The 17,207-nt window shown below is 43.6% G+C and overlaps 1 protein-coding gene across 4 annotated transcripts in view; it reads left to right on the top strand.

Moving 5' to 3' along the window:
• MCTP1 (multiple C2 and transmembrane domain containing 1) overlaps positions 1 to 17,207 on the top strand; it is a 1,810,807-nt gene that overhangs the window by 522,197 nt on the left and 1,271,403 nt on the right. For all 4 annotated transcript variants that reach the window (XM_063964020.1, XM_063964019.1, XM_063964022.1 and 1 more), the window contains exon 2: positions 5,007 to 5,121. In XM_063964020.1, coding sequence (XP_063820090.1) covers positions 5,007 to 5,121 — 115 coding nt within the window. The remainder of the gene's footprint in view (positions 1 to 5,006; positions 5,122 to 17,207) is intronic.

Below are 17,207 nucleotides of genomic sequence, written 5' to 3'. Positions count from 1 at the left end.
GACATAGCACTCACCCGAGATGCCAGTGTGCAAATATCCCTCTGTGCATCACGCATATAGATAAATGCATCCTTTATTTGTTCTAACGACAGTAAAACATTGTCCCTATCTAGGGTATCAATATTTTCAATCAGGGATTCTGACCAAACTACTCCAGCACTGCACATCCAGGCAGTTGCTATAGCTGGTCGTAGTATAACACCTGCATGTGTGTATATATTCTTTTGAATAACTTCCATCTTTCTATCTGATGGATCCTTAAGTGCGGCCGTCTCAGGAGAGGGTAACGCCACTTGTTTGGATAAGCGTGTGAGCGCCTTGTCCACCTTAGGGGGTGTTTCCCAGCGCGCCCTAACCTCTGGCGGGAAAGGGTATAATGCCAATAACTTTTTTGAAATTATCAACTTTTTATCAGGAGCAACCCACGCTTCATCACACACGTCATTTAATTCTTCTGATTCAGGAAAAACTGTTTGTAGTTTTTTCACACCATACATAATACCCTGTTTTACGGTATCTGTAGTATCAGCTAAATGTAACGTCTCCTTCATTGCCAAAATCATATAACGTGTGGCCCTACTGGAAAATACGTTTGAATTTCTACCGTCGTCACTGGAATCAGTGCCCGTGTCTGGGTCTGTGTCGACCGACTGAGGCAAAGGGCGTTTTACAGCCCCTGACGGTGTTTGAGGCGCCTGGACAGGCATTAATTGATTGTCCGGCCGCCTCATGTCCTCAACTGACTGTTTAAGGGAAGATAAACCATCACGTAATTCCACAAATAAAGGCATCCATTCTGGTGTCGACCCCCTGGGGGGTGACATCTGCATATTTGGCAATTGCTCCGCCTCCACACCAATATCGTCCTCATACATGTCGACACCACGTACCGACACACACCGCAAACTCACAGGGAATGCTCTAATGAAGACAGGACCCACTAGCCCTTTTGGGGAGACAGAGGGAGAGTCTGCCAGCACACACCACAAAGCGCTATATATACAAGGGATATCCTTATATTAAGTGCTCCCTTATAGCTGCTTTAATATATATATATATAGCCATTAATGTGCCCCCCCTCTCTGTTTTACCCTGTTTCTGTAGTGCAGTGCAGGGGAGAGACCTGGGAGCCGTTCTGACCAGCGGAGCTGTGACAGAAAATGGCGCCGTGTGCTGAGGAGATAGGCCCCGCCCCTTTTTCGGCGGGTTCTTCTCCCGCTATTTTTCCAGTCAGGCAGGGGTTAAATATCTCCATATAGCCCCTATGGGCTATATGTGAGGTATTTTTAGCCTTGTATAAGGTTTATATTTGCCTCTCAGAGCGCCCCCCCCCAGCGCTCTGCACCCTCAGTGACTGCCCAGTGAAGTGTGCTGAGAGGAAAATGGCGCACAGCTGCAGTGCTGTGCGCTACCTTATGAAGACTGAGGAGTCTTCAGCCGCCGGTTTCCGGACCTCTTCACGCTTCAGCATCTGCAAGGGGGTCGGCGGCGCGGCTCCGGGACCGGACTCCACGGCTGGGCCTGTGTTCGATCCCTCTGGAGCTAATGGTGTCCAGTAGCCAAGCAGCAAATCCACTCTGCATGCAGGTGAGTTTACTACTTTCCCCCTAAGTCCCACGTTGCAGTGATCCTGTTGCCAGCAGGACTCACTGTAAAGAAAAAAACCTAAACTAAACTTTCTCTAAGCAGCTCTTTAGGAGAGCCACCTAGATTGCACCCTTCTCGTTCGGGCACAAAATCTAACTGGAGTCTGGAGGAGGGTCATAGGGGGAGGAGCCAGTGCACACCACCTGACCTAGTAAAGCTTTACTTTTTTGTGCCCTGTCTCCTGCGGAGCCGCTATTCCCCATGGTCCTTTCAGGAACCCCAGCATCCACTTAGGACGATAGAGAAAATACAATACAAGTCATACACTACCAAAATAACATTGACTACCTAACCAGAAAACTACACATGAAATACACTAGCTGTACAATAACACTTAAGAGAAAGAGAGAGAAAGAGGAGAAGAGAGAGAGAGAGAGAGAGATATGGCTCACAATAACAATAAAGGCAATATGGTTGCGGAGAAACTTACGCTCAAGGGAAACAATCGCATGCGCCTCTGGATATCCAGCTCCCGATTATCAGTGGTGAGAACCGTTGAAGAGAATAGAGAGCTGGCCCAGATCGGCTTGTCCTTTTATACCCTACACATAATACAGTACAATGGTCCCTATATTCTTAGTGTTCATTGGACACAGGAATTCGTCTTCGCATTATAACAAAAGGTCATAGGTTGATTTCTTACAGGTGGGCTGTGACTATTTCCAACTGCTCAGGTGGGTGGGAAACTAGGTTTCCCGCCGCATGGATAATAAAGTGCAAATAATAGCAAATGTCCATAAACTTCTTATGTCCATAACTATTCGCACGAGCGATTAATCTGCTTCAAACCAACACCGGAATATTGTTAATTAAATACTCTTCCGATGGATACTAAACACCACTGTATAACCTCTGTCTGACCCTTCGTATCAAACAAAGAGGGATCTCTTTGTCTATGAACATGCTACATTAACTAAACTTTCAGATTCTATCAAAGGGACCATAATCTACAAAATACATTATATGGTTAAAATATGTTACGAACGAGTCGCCCGCTAGACGCACATAAACTTTACCGTAAATGCGCACACCGTGCGCCTGCGGGTGCCCGCAGCGGCGAGTATGCGCACGCACGGCAGGGCTCATGAACGTGCAACAGGCACTCGCATGAGGTGCAAATATGGCAGTGTGTAGCGTGATATTTTTCTGACTTTGACAAAACATAAAGACGTACAGTACAGGACGATTGAGGACGTTTTTGGCAATTACAGGGCTTCACCCTATACATAAAGGAGTCATTAGTGCCAGTGTTCCTCTACAATAAAAAGAAGAAACTAATTTCACACATACAGATGCTTACACACTAATGAGTGTATAAGCATATGTACATGTAACCAGGTGCCAGTATCCACCAAAGGATGGAAATGTAATACAGTAAATGGTTAAAGCTGCCACTCCCAATTATAAGGATAATTGCATTCCTTATGAGTACAATAGAATAGAAGTGACAAGGAAATACTCCCTGCAAAAATAGGAGCGCTGTCTCCATTAATTGGTTTGGGCAGCGCTCCTATTTTTTGCAGGGAGTATTTCCTTGTAATTTCTATTCCTTTACAATAGGTGCCTATTTAACAAGCACTAGCACAATATTTCTTGTCATCATCTCAAGTAATTTACCTATTTCTGCTTGTAGCCTGCAGCACTGAGTTAGGTTGGTATAACTTACCTGCCCCGGGAATATTTTATTGCTAAACCAGCCTAATCCCCACCTAATAATAGACTCCCTCATCTAACTATCTATGTATATATATATATATATATACACATACATGTCTCAACGATCAATATTTTCAGAACCTTCGCACAACTACCCTGTTATATTATATGGACAATCCACCAATATCGGGCAGGTTGGCCTGATAATTGTATGATGTCTCAATAAATCACACGGCATTGTACAGCTGGCATACAATTACATGAATATAAGTAAAATGAATATTAAATGTGTGTTACAAACATAAGTAGCGTCTAAACAGTAATGGTCTGTATGAGTTAAAAAACTATACAACACTCACATAAAAATGCAGTATAAGAAATACAAGGGCAATACAAGGTAGACAACGATAGTACAGACATGAAACATAGGGTAGCGAGGACCCTGCTCGGAAGAGCTTACCCTCTAGAGGGAGAGGGCAATCAGTGATAGGAGTAAGTGGGATACAAGTGGATGTGGGGGGTTTAGTCAGTAGAGCGAGGCAGTGCACAAGAGTCTAGGAGGGAGTATTTTAGGCAAGTATGAAGTGGTGGGTTTTCAGTGAGCATTTGAAACACTGTAGGTTGAAGGAGAGTCCAGTACTGTAAGGCCGGGTATACGCTATGCCAAGGGTTCCGCTGACATATGGCCAAAAGCAAACACACTTATTAATCGGTCGCTCAGTATGTCTGTACAGACATAATAACTTGGCGGACATGTGAATTTGCTTGCCCAGATGTGATGTCAATGCTGGTGGTCCCTGCAGCCAGTTTACGGCGGTCAGCGGGTTGCCTGAATGCGCATGGGCTGCGCTGTAAGGTTGGCACAATAATTCTGTGAATGGCATCGTTCATAGACATATCAGGTGTACAGGTCAGATGTCTGCAGCAGATGTGGCAAAACTATTAAAAACATGTATACATAGGGGGGTATCAAATTACCCACGGCATAGTCCGCAATAAGCGGATGCCGGAAGCACGATAACACATGGGATCGGGGAATTTTTGCGCAATTGCGGGTCCATTTTTGCAGATGAAAACAGCCTGTAATAGGATACCACGATAATGACCATCGATAATCACCAATTGATCTTTTTAAATCAATTTATTTATATAATGTTGCAAAGAGTTATGACAAAATTAATACCAGTTGTAGAAGTTGGGGTGAGGGGTATTGTATGTCTTGCAGGCCCTGATTACTCAATAAATGGGCTCCTATATTTGTATGACATTGCAGTTATGATGAAAGCCAGAAGACACCTAGATGAATGAACTATCACAGCTAAAGATCAAGTGTTATGGTTTCCAAATATTAATATAATATTATCAGCATTTTATGTTCAATTTCACGAATGAAAATGTATTCTTATAGGTAGTTATTAAATACAGACAGGACAGATGTTTTTTGGACTGATCTGTGAATACCATGGAAAAATAAATTGTAATTTACCCATTGCCAGCCATTCACACTGTATAAGATCAACTGTAAAACCGTCTAATATAATTACAATGTCTTAGGTTTATATCGCCAATACCAAATACACTAGTAACCAACAATACACTAAAGGCTTGCTGTTCTATACAACCAGCATTTTTATGACTTTCTTTTATCCTGTGTTACACGTTTATTAACTCCTTTGTTTTGTTTTGTTTTGTTTTTTATCCAGAAAATAAACAGTGCGGGAAGTAGTAATGCAGATCTTCCACTCCCTAATCTCGGAATGTACCAATTGGATGTTACATTGAGAAGAGGAAGTAACTTGGCGGCTCGTGATCGAGGAGGTACAGTCATGTCTTTGAATATGGGATTAAGAGATCATTGCAATCATATTCCAAGGAAATATGTGATATGAGAGCCTTATTAGCAAAAGTGATGTAGAAAGTCATAAGAATTGTTCTAATGGTTACCAAATGTAATACTTGTTCTTTTTGCTTACTCTGCACCATGGGCACTTAAATGTCCATCAGTTTATAGCTGCAGTAATTTACCAGCATGCCAAATAGACACTTCAGAATTAGCATTGGCAATTCACTAAGGTCAGGTGGTATATCTTTTCAGTCACCACCCATATTGAAATACATTATTACATACATTATTGTTCATTTCAAATAGCTTTATTTATAACAAGGACATAACAGGTACAATGCTGATATGGAAATACAAATACCATAATATAATTTCTTTTTACCCTTGAAAATTTGCTCTCCCTCCATCTCTGTCTTATCCTAGAAATAGCTTAAGGGAAAAATATTATCAAATGGTCTTTCTCAGCTAATAAGTATCTAGGAGCATTTCAACTGGTTCTTCTCTAGTCATATAAAATTACATCCCTCTATTTCTACCAGATAAAGTATCAGCTTTGATCTTGGTCTTCCTTCAATACATTGTACACATTCTGTGAAGTTGAAGTCTTTGTCCATCATAATATATATATATATATATATATATATATATATATATATATATATAGCTTTAATTCCTTCTTAAATGAATTTCCACATGTCATTTAATTTTCCACCAGAGCCCATACATGTCACTTTATAGGCCATCAGAGCCCCCTCATGCACCTTATATACCATCAGGCCCCCCCATATACCTCCTTATATATGCCATCTACTCCACATACACACAGTATATTCCATTAGAGCCTCCTCATGCCCCTTTATATGGCATCATATTCCCTCATGCCTCTTTATATGGCATCACAGCCCCCTCATGCACCTTATATGCCATCATACCACTCCACATGCCTTTTTATATGCCATCTGCTCCACATGACCCTTTATATGCTATCAGAGCCCCTTATTCCCTTTTCTCTATCGTCCTAAGTGGATGCTGGGGTTCCTGAAAGGACCATGGGGAATAGCGGCTCCGCAGGAGACAGGGCACAAAAAAGTAAAGCTTTTACCAGATCAGGTGGTGTGCACTGGCTCCTCCCCCTATGACCCTCCTCCAGACTCCAGTTAGATTTTGTGCCCGAACGAGAAGGGTGCAATCTAGGTGGCTCTCCTAAAGAGCTGCTTAGAGAAAGTTTAGCTTAGGTTTTTTACTTTACAGTGAGTCCTGCTGGCAACAGGATCACTGCAACGAGGGACTTAGGGGAGAAGTAGTGAACTCACCTGCGTGCAGAGTGGATTTGCTGCTTGGCTACTGGACACTAGCTCCAGAGGGACGATCACAGGTACAGCCTGGATGGTCACCGGAGCCGCGCCGCCGGCCCCCTTGCAGACGCTGAAGAGAGAAGAGGTCCAAAATCGGCGGCTGAAGACTCCTGAGTCTTCATAAAGGTAGCGCACAGCACTGCAGCTGTGCGCCATTTTCCTCTCAGCACACTTCACACAACAGTCACTGAGGGTGCAGAGCGCTGGGGGGGGCGCTCTGAGAGGCAAATAAAAACCTTATTAGAGGCAAAAAATACCTCACATATAGCCCACAGAGGCTATATGGAGATATTTAACCCCTGCCTAACTTCAAAAATAGCGGGAGACGAGCCCGCCGAAAAAGGGGCGGGGCCTATCTCCTCAGCACACAGCGCCATTTTCTCTCACAGAAAAGCTGGAGAGAAGGCTCCCAGGCTCTCCCCTGCACTGCACTACAGAAACAGGGTTAAAACAGAGAGGGGGGGCACTGATTTTGGCGATATTGTATATATATAAAAGATGCTATAAGGGAGAAACACTTATATAAGGTTGTCCCTATATAATTATAGCGTTTTTGGTGTGTGCTGGCAGACTCTCCCTCTGTCTCCCCAAAGGGCTAGTGGGTCCTGTCCTCTGTCAGAGCATTCCCGGTGTGTGTGCTGTGTGTCGGTACGTGTGTGTCGACATGTATGAGGACGATGTTGGTGAGGAGGCGGAGAAATTGCCTGTAATGGTGATGTCACTCTCTAGGGAGTCGACACCGGAATGGATGGCTTATTTAGAGAATTACGTGAGAATGTCAACACGCTGCAAGGTCGGTTGACGACATGAGACGGCCGACAATCTATTAGGACCGGTCCAGGCGTCTCAGAAACACCGTCAGGGGTTTTAAAAACGCCCATTTACCTCAGTCGGTCGACACAGACACAGACACGGACACTGAATACAGTGTCGACGGTGAATAAACAAACGTATTTCTCATTAGGGCCACACGTTAAGGGCAATGAAGGAGGTGTTACGTGTTTCTGATACTACAAGTACCACAAGAAAGGGTATTATGTGGGAGTGAAAAAACTACCTGTAGTTTTTCCTGAATCAGATAAAATAAAATGAAGTGTGTGATGATGCGTAGGGTTACCCCGATAGCAAATATTGGCGTTATACCCTTTCCCGCCAGAAATTAGGGTACGTTGGGAAACACCCCTTAGGGTGATAAGGCGCTCACACGCTTATCAAGTGGCGTTACCGTCTCCAGATACGGCCGCCCTCAAGGAGCCAGCTGATAGGAAGCTGGAAAAATATCCTAAAAAGTATATACACACATACGGTGGTTATACTGCGACCAGCGATCGCCATCAGCCTGGAGATGCAGTGCTGGGTTGGCTTGGTCGGATTCCCTGACTGAAAATATTTTATTCATGTAGAGCATTTAATAGGATGCATTCTATATATATGTATGTGAGATGCACAGAGGGATATTTGCTCTCTGGCATCAAGATAAGTGCGTTGTCCATATCTCCCAGAAGATGTCAGGGACACGACAGTGGTCAGGTGATACAGATCCCATACGGCAGATGGAAGTATTGCTGTATAAAGGGAAGGAGTTATTTGGGGGTCGGTCCATCGGACCTGGGGACCACAGCAACAGCTGGGAAATCCAACCTTTTTTACCCCAAGTTACATCTCAGCTAAAAAAGACACCGTCTTTTCAGCCTCAATCTTTCCTTTCCCATGAGGGCATGCAGGCAAAAGGCCAGTCATATCTGCCCAGACATAGAGGTAAGGGAAGTAGACTGCAGCAGGCAGCCCTTTCCCAGGAAAAGAAGCCCTCCACCGCGTCTGCCAAGTCCTCAGCATGACGCTGGGGCCGTGCAAGCGGACTCAAGGTGGGGGGGTAGTCTCAAGAGTCTCAGGGCGCAGTGGGATCACTCGCAAGTTGACCCCTAGATCGTACGAGTATTATCCCAGGGGTAAAGATTGGAGAGTCGAGACATCTTCTCCTCGCAGGTTCCTGAAGTCTGCTTTACCAACGGCTCCCTCCGACAGGGAGGCAGCATTGGAAACAATTCACAAGCTGTATATCCAGCAGGTGATAATCAAAGTACCCCTCCTACGACAAGGAAAAGGGTATTATTTTTCCACACTATATTGTGGTACTGAAGCCAGACGGCTTGGTGACACATAGTCTAAATCTAAAATGTTTTGAACACTTACATAAAAGGTTCAAATCGAGATAAAGTCACTCAGAGCAGTGATAGCGAACCGGAAAAAAGGGGACTATATGGTGTCCCTGGACATCAAGGATTACCTCCATGTCCAAATTTTGTCCTTCTCATCAAGGGTACCTCTGGTTCGTGGTACAGAACTGTCAATATCAGTTTCAGACGATGCCGTTTGAATTATCCACGGCACCCCGGGCCTTTTTACCAAGGTAATGGCCGAAAAGATGTTTCTTCAAAGAAAAAAGGCATCTAAATTATCCCTTACTTGCACGACCTAAAAAGGGCAAGTTCCAGAGAACAGTTGGAGGTCGGAAGAGCACTATCTAAAGTAGTTCTTCGACGGCACGACTGGATTCTAAATATTCCAAGAATCGCAGCTGTTTTCCGACGATACGTCTGCTGTTCCTAGGGATGATTCTGGACACGGTTCAGAAAAAGGTTTTTCTTCCCGAGGAAAAAGCCAAGGAGTTATCCGACCTGTCAGGAACCTCCTAAAACCAGGAAAGGTGTCTGTACATCAATGCACAAGAGTCCTGGGAAAAATGGTGGCTTTTTACGAAGCAATTCCATTCGGCAGATTCCATGCAAGAATTTTCCAAAGGGATCTGTTGGACAAATGGTCAGGGTCGCATCCTCAGATGCACCTGCGAATAACCCTGTCGCCAAGGACAAGGGTATATCTTCTGTGGTGGTTGCAAAAGGCTCATCTATTGGAGGGCCGCAGATTCGGCATACAGGATTTGATCCTGGTGACCACGGACGCCAGCCTGAGAGGTTGGGGAGCAGTCACACAAGGAAGAAACTTCCAGGGGGTATGGACGAACCTGGAAAAGTCTCTTCACATAAACATTCTGGTACTAAGAGCAATCTAAAATGCTCTAAGCCAGGCGGAACCACTCCTGCAAGGAAAACCGGTGTTGATTCAGTCGGACAACATCACGGCGGTCGCCCATGTAAACAGACAGGGCGGCACAAGAAGCAGGAGTGCAATGGCAGAAGCTGCCAAGATTCTTCGCTTGGCGGAGAATCACGTAATAGCACTGTCAGCAGTGTTCTTCCCGGGCGTGGACAACTGGGAAGCAGACTTCCTCAGCAGACACGATATTCACCCGGGAGAGGGGGGTCTTCATCCAGAAGTCTTCCACATGCTAATAAACTGTTGGGAAAGACCAATGGTAGACATGATGGCGTCTCGCCTCAACAAGAAACTGGACAAGTATTGCGCCAGGTCAAGAGATCCACAGGCAATAGCTGTGGACGCACTGGTAACACCTTGGGTGTACAAATCAGTATATGTGTTTCCTCCTCTGCCTCTCATACCAAAGGTATTGAAGATTATACGGTGAGGAGGAGTAAGAACAATACTAGTGGCTCCGGATTGGCCAAGAAGGACTTGGTACCCGGAACTTCAAGAGTTGGTCACGGACGACCCGTGCCCTCTACTTCTGAGAAGGGACCTGCTACAACAGGGTCCCTGTCTCTTTCAAGACTTACCGCGGCTGCGTTTGACGGCATGGCGGTTGAACGCCAGATCCTAAAAGGGAAAGGCATTCCAGAAGAAGTCATTCCTACCTTGATTAAGGCAAGGAAGGAAGTCACCGCGAAACATTATCACCGCATTTGGCGAAAATATGTCGCGTGGTGCGAGGATCGGAGTGTTCCGACGGAGGAATTTCAACTGGGTCGTTTCCTACATTTCCTACAATCAGGATTGTCTATGGGTCTCAAATTGAGATCTATTAAGGTTCAAATTTCGGCCCTGTCAATATTCTTCCAAAAAGAATTGGCCTCAGTTCCTGAGGTACAGACTTTTGTTAAAGGAGTACTGCATATACAGCCTCCTGTGGTGCCTCCGGTGGCACCGTGGGATCTAAATGTAGTTTTAGATTTCCTCAAATCCCATTGGTTTGAACCATTGAAAAAGGTGGATTTTAAATATCTCACATGGAAAGTGACTATGTTACTGGCCCTGGCTTCCGCCAGGAGAGTATCTGAATTGGCGGCTTTATCTTATAAAAGCCCTTATCTAATCTTCCATTCGGATAGGGCAGAACTGAGGACTCGTCCGCATTTTCTCCCTAAGGTGGTATCAGCGTTTCACCTGAACCAACCTATTGTGGTGCCTGCGGCCACTGGCGACTTGGAGGACTCCAAGTTGTTGGACGTTGTCAGAGCCTTAAAAATATACATTTCAAGGACGGCTGAAGTCAGAAAATCTGACTCGCTGTTGATACTATATGCACCCAACAAGTTGGGTGCCCCTGCTTCTAAGCAGACGATTGCTCGTTGGATTTGTAACACAATTCAACTTGCTCATTCTGTGGCAGGCCTGCCACAGCCTAAATCTGTTAAGGCCCATTCCACAAGGAGGGTGGGCTCATCTTGGGCGGCTGCCCGAGGGGTCTCGGCATTACAATTCTGCCGAGCAGCTACGTGGTCGGGGGAAAACACGTTTGTAAAATTCTACAAATTTGATACCCTGGCAAAAGAGGACTTGGAATTCTCTCATTCGGTGCTGCAGAGTCATCCGCACTCTCCCGCCCGTTTGGGAGCTTTGGTATAATCCCCATGGTCCTTTCAGGAACCCCAGCATCCACTTAGGACGATAGAGAAAATAAGAATTTACTTACCGATAATTCTATTTCTCGGAGTCCGTAGTGGATGCTGGGCGCCCATCCCAAGTGCGGATTATCTGCAATACTGTACATAGTTATTGTTAACAAATTCGGGTTATATTGTTAAGGAGCCATCTTTAAGAGGCTCTTTCTGTTATCATACTGTTAACTGGGTTTAGATCACAAGTTGTACGGTGTGATTGGTGTGGCTGGTATGAGTCTTACCCGGGATTCAAATTGCCTCCCTTATTGTGTACGCTCGTCCGGGCACAGTACCTAACTGGAGTCTGGAGGAGGGTCATAGGGGGAGGAGCCAGTGCACACCACCTGATCTGGTAAAAGCTTTACTTTTTTGTGCCCTGTCTCCTGCGGAGCCGCTATTCCCCATGGTCCTTTCAGGAACCCCAGCATCCACTACGGACTCCGAGAAATAGAATTATCGGTAAGTAAATTCTTATTTTATATGGTATCCCACCCCCACATACCCTATTATTTGGCATCTTTATATTATGCCCCTTTATATATAATTACCCCCACACAAGCCCTGCATATGCTGGAGCATCCCTTTAAGAGCCAAGCTCAGCTCCAATCACAATCTGGCTCATTACTGACATCACCACCCATTGTTGATTACAGCAAACTATGTCATTATGGTGACTACGCAGTAACAGCATCCTGACCAAGTTGGAATCTAATTTTTAGACATTTTAATTGACTGTATTTTTATAGAACCCAAAATACATTGTCTAACTCCATTAATGTTCAAAACTTGCAGAAGTCAGCAATGGTTTATTAGTTATAACGTAAAACATCCTGTAATAAAACAAACTGGCACAAGGAGGAAATGCTGGACACATTCAATGGAGAATTCTCCTTCAAGCCCTTAAATACGCATTTTTTTAGTAAGTAGATCACATTTCCTGTACTGGTAAGGGGAAATGTGATTTGCTCAAATTTACTAAAATAAAATAGTAAAACAATAGTGGAGGGAGCACTGTGATAATAATGCCATCTTCAGATGGCGTTAATAGGGCTTTCCTCTGGTTCCTCTACCTCAGCTCTGCTCTGGCAGTCGGAATAGTGCTCAGAGCCGGCATCTGTGACCAGCCATGTGTGTCTTAATAGAGAACAGGCTGATCACTGATGTAAATAAAAAATTAAAAAATAAAAATATTAAAATTAAATTAAAAACTTATCTGCATACTGCTGCAGCCAGGGATCAGTGTCCAGTCCCTTCTCTCTGGGCCTCCTGCCAGCTGATAGAGTTAGCTTAGCAGGGAAGAGGTGGTGATTGAGTAGAGGGATGGGGGTGTTGCAGGGGGAGGGGGGCTACTGCAGTGCATGTGCAGTCACACTCTCAGTGTATTTTTGTGAAAAATCCACTAAGAAGTACGGGGAAGAGATTGCAGGCACCAAGCTTTCTCCAAAGCTCTATTCTTTCATGCGATATTTGATACATCCTTTCTATGTATTTAAATATTGCAATGCATATTTTGGGCAAATTTATCACATCCCATCAACATCTAAGATGCGGATTGGGATAAAATTGCCCGTGAAAGGGTGGGATTGTTGGTTACTGTTTGGCAGGAGATTTAAAGGCCAGTACTATTCAGCTTGACTGTGATATGATGTAAGCATGGAACATAAAATAGCTATCTATGGAGGCAGGACTGTCGAGAGCATGCATAGGCCTGAGTACAGGTGGGTGTGGCCAAATCTGGGAAGGTGTGGTCATGCCACCTCCCCCAAAAAATGCTAAAAAATACTAAGCGCTGCAAAAAGTGTCCCCTCAGCAACTGACTTATGCCTTTATATGTATGCATGATTGGACCTGAAAGGTTACTGTCTAATCCACTGACCAATCAGAGATGGTGCAGAGGCAATGTCCAGACATCTGCATTAATTGGTTATGTAGCGGTCCGTGCTTCAATATTTGCTATATGTCCAATAGAGGACCATGGTATTAGTGGACCTGAAAGTGGATTGCCAACTTAAATAATGGGCTGGTATATTTTTAATTGGGGTTATCTTAATAACTCCTTCTTACCTCTCATATCACAACCTTATCACCTGCATGCTCTCCTCCATTAATTCAAACTCTGTGTTACTGAAGTCCTCCAATCCTCCTCAAACCGCAGAAATACTAACACAGTTAATCTTCAAGAACTTTCCATCTCACTCCAACAACTGCTTTCACCTATTTCTGCATTCACCTCTCCTGAGATGGCTGTATCACACCTGAACCAGACTTTAGAAATAGCCCTTGATGAAGTGGCTCCAGCTACCCATCACACTCCACGTAGGCCTAGATGTAAACGATGGCACTCAAAATTAACAAGACTTCTACAAAAACTCACACGTAAACTTTGAACGTCAATGGCGTAAATGTATTTCAAGCTGCTTCCTCACATATAAGACTGTCTACCACTCTTATAGAAATGCCCTGGACACTGCCAAACACACATATTTCCAAACTCTCATTTCAAGCCTCTAACCCCAAATGACTCTTTAATACATTTAAATCACTTCTGAATCCTCCCTCACCTACCCCACCAACCACTATCAAGGCACAAGTTCTTGCTTCCTACTTCAAGGAGAAGATTGATAAGATCCGAGATGAGATGAAATGGTATGCTCTTCGTCAGCCAGTGACCTGCTCAGTTCTTTACCTGAACCCTCTGGCACTCTCTCTTCATTTGATCCCACAAATGAAGATGACGTATCATCACTCCTCTCATCTTGCTTCTCAACTACCTCTCCTCTTGATCCTTTACCCTCACAAATAAGTAAAGCTCTGTCTCCGTTGCTCATCCCTTACATCTGTAATCTCTCTCTCTCTCTACTGGTATTTTTCCTTCACTGTTCAAGCATGCAGTGATTACTCCCATTTTGAAAAAAATTAATTCTGACCCTAACTCTCTCTCAAACTACCACCCTATCTCTCAGCTCCCTTGTCTCTGTAAGCTACTTGAGAGACTTGCCTACACTCGACTCACACGCTTTCTTAACTCACACAACTTATTGGACCCACTTCAGTTAGGCTTCCGTTCCCAACACTCCACAGAGCGGGCACCGACTAAAGTGGTTGATGATTTGTTCACTTTGAAGTCTAAAGGCCATTACTCACTTCTTATTCTTCTAGATCTACTGCCTTTGACACTGTTGACCACTCTCTTCTCATACAAACACTACAATCCCTAGGTCTTAAAGACACAACCCTTTCTTGGTTCCTATCCTACCTATCTAATCGCTCCTTCAGTGTTCGCTTCCCTGAATCTACCTCCTCTTCGCTACCTCTTTTAGTTGGAGTACCGCAAGGCTCAGTCTTAGGTCCTCTGCTTTCTCAATCTATACCTCATCTCTTGGTAAACTAATCAGCTCTTTTGGATTTCAGTATCATCTGTATGCAGATGATACACAAATCTACCTATCCTCCCCAGATTTGTCTCTATCTGTACTGGGCCGTGTCACTGAATGCCTTTCTGCCATTTCATCCTGGATGACATCTCGCCACCTCAACCTTAATATTTCAAAAACAGAGTTAATTATATTTCCACCGGCCAATAGTAGGTACCAATCTGATATCTCTATCACTGTTGAAAACTCGACAATCAACCCTACACCGCAAGCTCACTGCCTAGGTGTCATCCTTGACTCTGATCTGTCCTTTGTTCCCCACATTCAATCTGTCTCAAAATGTTGTTACATGCATCTAAAAAAACATATCCAAAACACGACCATACCTTACACAAGACACTACTAAAACCCTAATCCATATCATTATCTCCTGCATTGATTATTGCAATAGTCTCCTAACTGGTCTTCTCAAAACAAGACTCTCACCAGTACAATCTATTCTGAATGCAGCTGCGACGCTAATCTTCCTCGCTAGACGTTCATCGTCTGCAGATCCACTTTGTCAGTCCCTCCATTGGTTACCTGTATTCTACCGTATTCAATATAAAATACTTTTACTCACACAGAAGGCCATTAACCAAACTACACCAACGTACATCACTTCACTTATCTCAAACTACCTCTCAACCCGACCTCTTCACTCTTCACAAGATCTGTGTCTCTCATCCACACTCATTACTCGCTCCAACTCACGATTGCAGGACTTTCTTCGGGCTGCACCCACTCTGTGGAATGCCCTACCATGCACAATAAGACTCTCCTCTAGTCTCCAAACCTTCAAGCGTTCCCTGAAAACTCAACTCTTCAGACAGGCATATCAAATTCCAGAACCGCCCACATAACTTTCATAAAGTTTCCTATCAAATTGCATCCACTCTGTACAGTCCACATATTCCACACATATCCTCACATATCTTCTCATTCTTCACTTTCCCTTACTCCCGACCCAGGTTCATCATTGCTGTGTGACCATATCATACAGCCCACTAAGAACCTTTGCAATCTGGTGGACAACTATGCAATAGATAGCACCTATCCTTGTGTATCCATGCCTATTTCCCTATAGATTGTAAGCGTGCGAGCAGGGCCTTCCTACCTCTATGACTGTTTGTTATCACCCAGTTTTGTTATATCATTGTTATTTCCAATTGTAAAGCGCAACGGAATTTGCTGTGCTATATAAGAAACTGTTAATAATAAATAATTATATATTGTGAATGTGCCTCAAAGATTAAGCAGATGCAGTTTATCTAAATTTTAGTAAACCTTTTAAATTATCCTTGTCCAAAACTAATAAATAAATTGAAATGATCGGGATTAGATTCCAAGGTGATTGAGTGGATACAATTCTGTTTGAAGAGTAAATAATAAGGAAAATGTAGTATTTGAACCAGTCCTCTCTATGTTTATTAGTGACATTACTATTGGCATTGAATGGATATTATACCTTTTTTGTAGCTGTTCCAAAGATTTATAGCAAGATAGACACTGGAGTGGTTACCAAAATAATAGGTGACTTGGGTACATTATAAGTGGAACTGGTACAGTAGTTAACGTTGTTGCCTCACAGTGCTGGGTTATTGCACTATGGACAGAGAAGGATGCAATTAAAATTTTCAATTACTGAATAATGGGTTATGACAGGGTACTGAAGGAAAGCATTCAACATAGAAAGAGAAGTACTGTATTAGAACTTGAGAATACTAAAATCAGAAAGTAGTGCGGTTGGATGGAATTTGAGGAAGATGTACTTTATTAGGAATAGATTTCCATCAGTGGAAATGAATGAGAATATGCTAGGCAATTAAAATTGCTTGTAATAGATACACTGTGAGGGTATCTTAAATCTTTAAATAATAAAAAAAAAGGACTAAGATTCAAATACAGTATGATCGGAGGTGGGGGTGCTAGATTTGAGAGGGGCATGTCCAAACTGAAATCTGAATTGGCGTGCAAAAATAAAGCTGTCCAGCATTTGTGGGCTACTTGGAAAAGCAGCCAGTATTTATCCTGTATATACAAAATAATAAATGTATTCACACCTCTTGTATTGCAAGATGGTTTATCCAAGTGCATGGTTACTTGCTTTTTTGCTTTGGTCCCAACTTGGGAACATCCCAAGTGTTTAGTAGCATAATGCCTCCTTTCTGGGGTAAAAAAAGAAAATAAATCACAGGAAGGGCATTATATTCGGGGGATGGGGTGGGGGGATACATCTAGAATGAGTGGGGGGGGCACATGAACGAGAAGGCTATCACCATAACCCTGTTTCTAATATAGTCTCTGCCAGCAGTTGTTGTGTTGATGGTAGTATGTCGTATTGCTAGGTGAAAGTTTGATAATCCAATACACCCAAGGAAGGACTGATCATGCTAACAATTGGCCATGGTCTTCATTTTATGAACAGAAAAAGGGTGTAACCATGAGTGCTGAAGGTGTGGCCTTACTTTAAGTTATGGTTCCCTCAGTATGA

The sequence above is a fragment of the Pseudophryne corroboree genome, chromosome 1 (assembly GCF_028390025.1).
Source record: "Pseudophryne corroboree isolate aPseCor3 chromosome 1, aPseCor3.hap2, whole genome shotgun sequence".
NCBI classification, from domain to species: Eukaryota; Metazoa; Chordata; class Amphibia; order Anura; family Myobatrachidae; genus Pseudophryne; species Pseudophryne corroboree.
The sequence above is the reverse complement of the archived record's forward strand: the minus strand, read 5'-3'. Positions and strand labels throughout refer to the sequence as shown.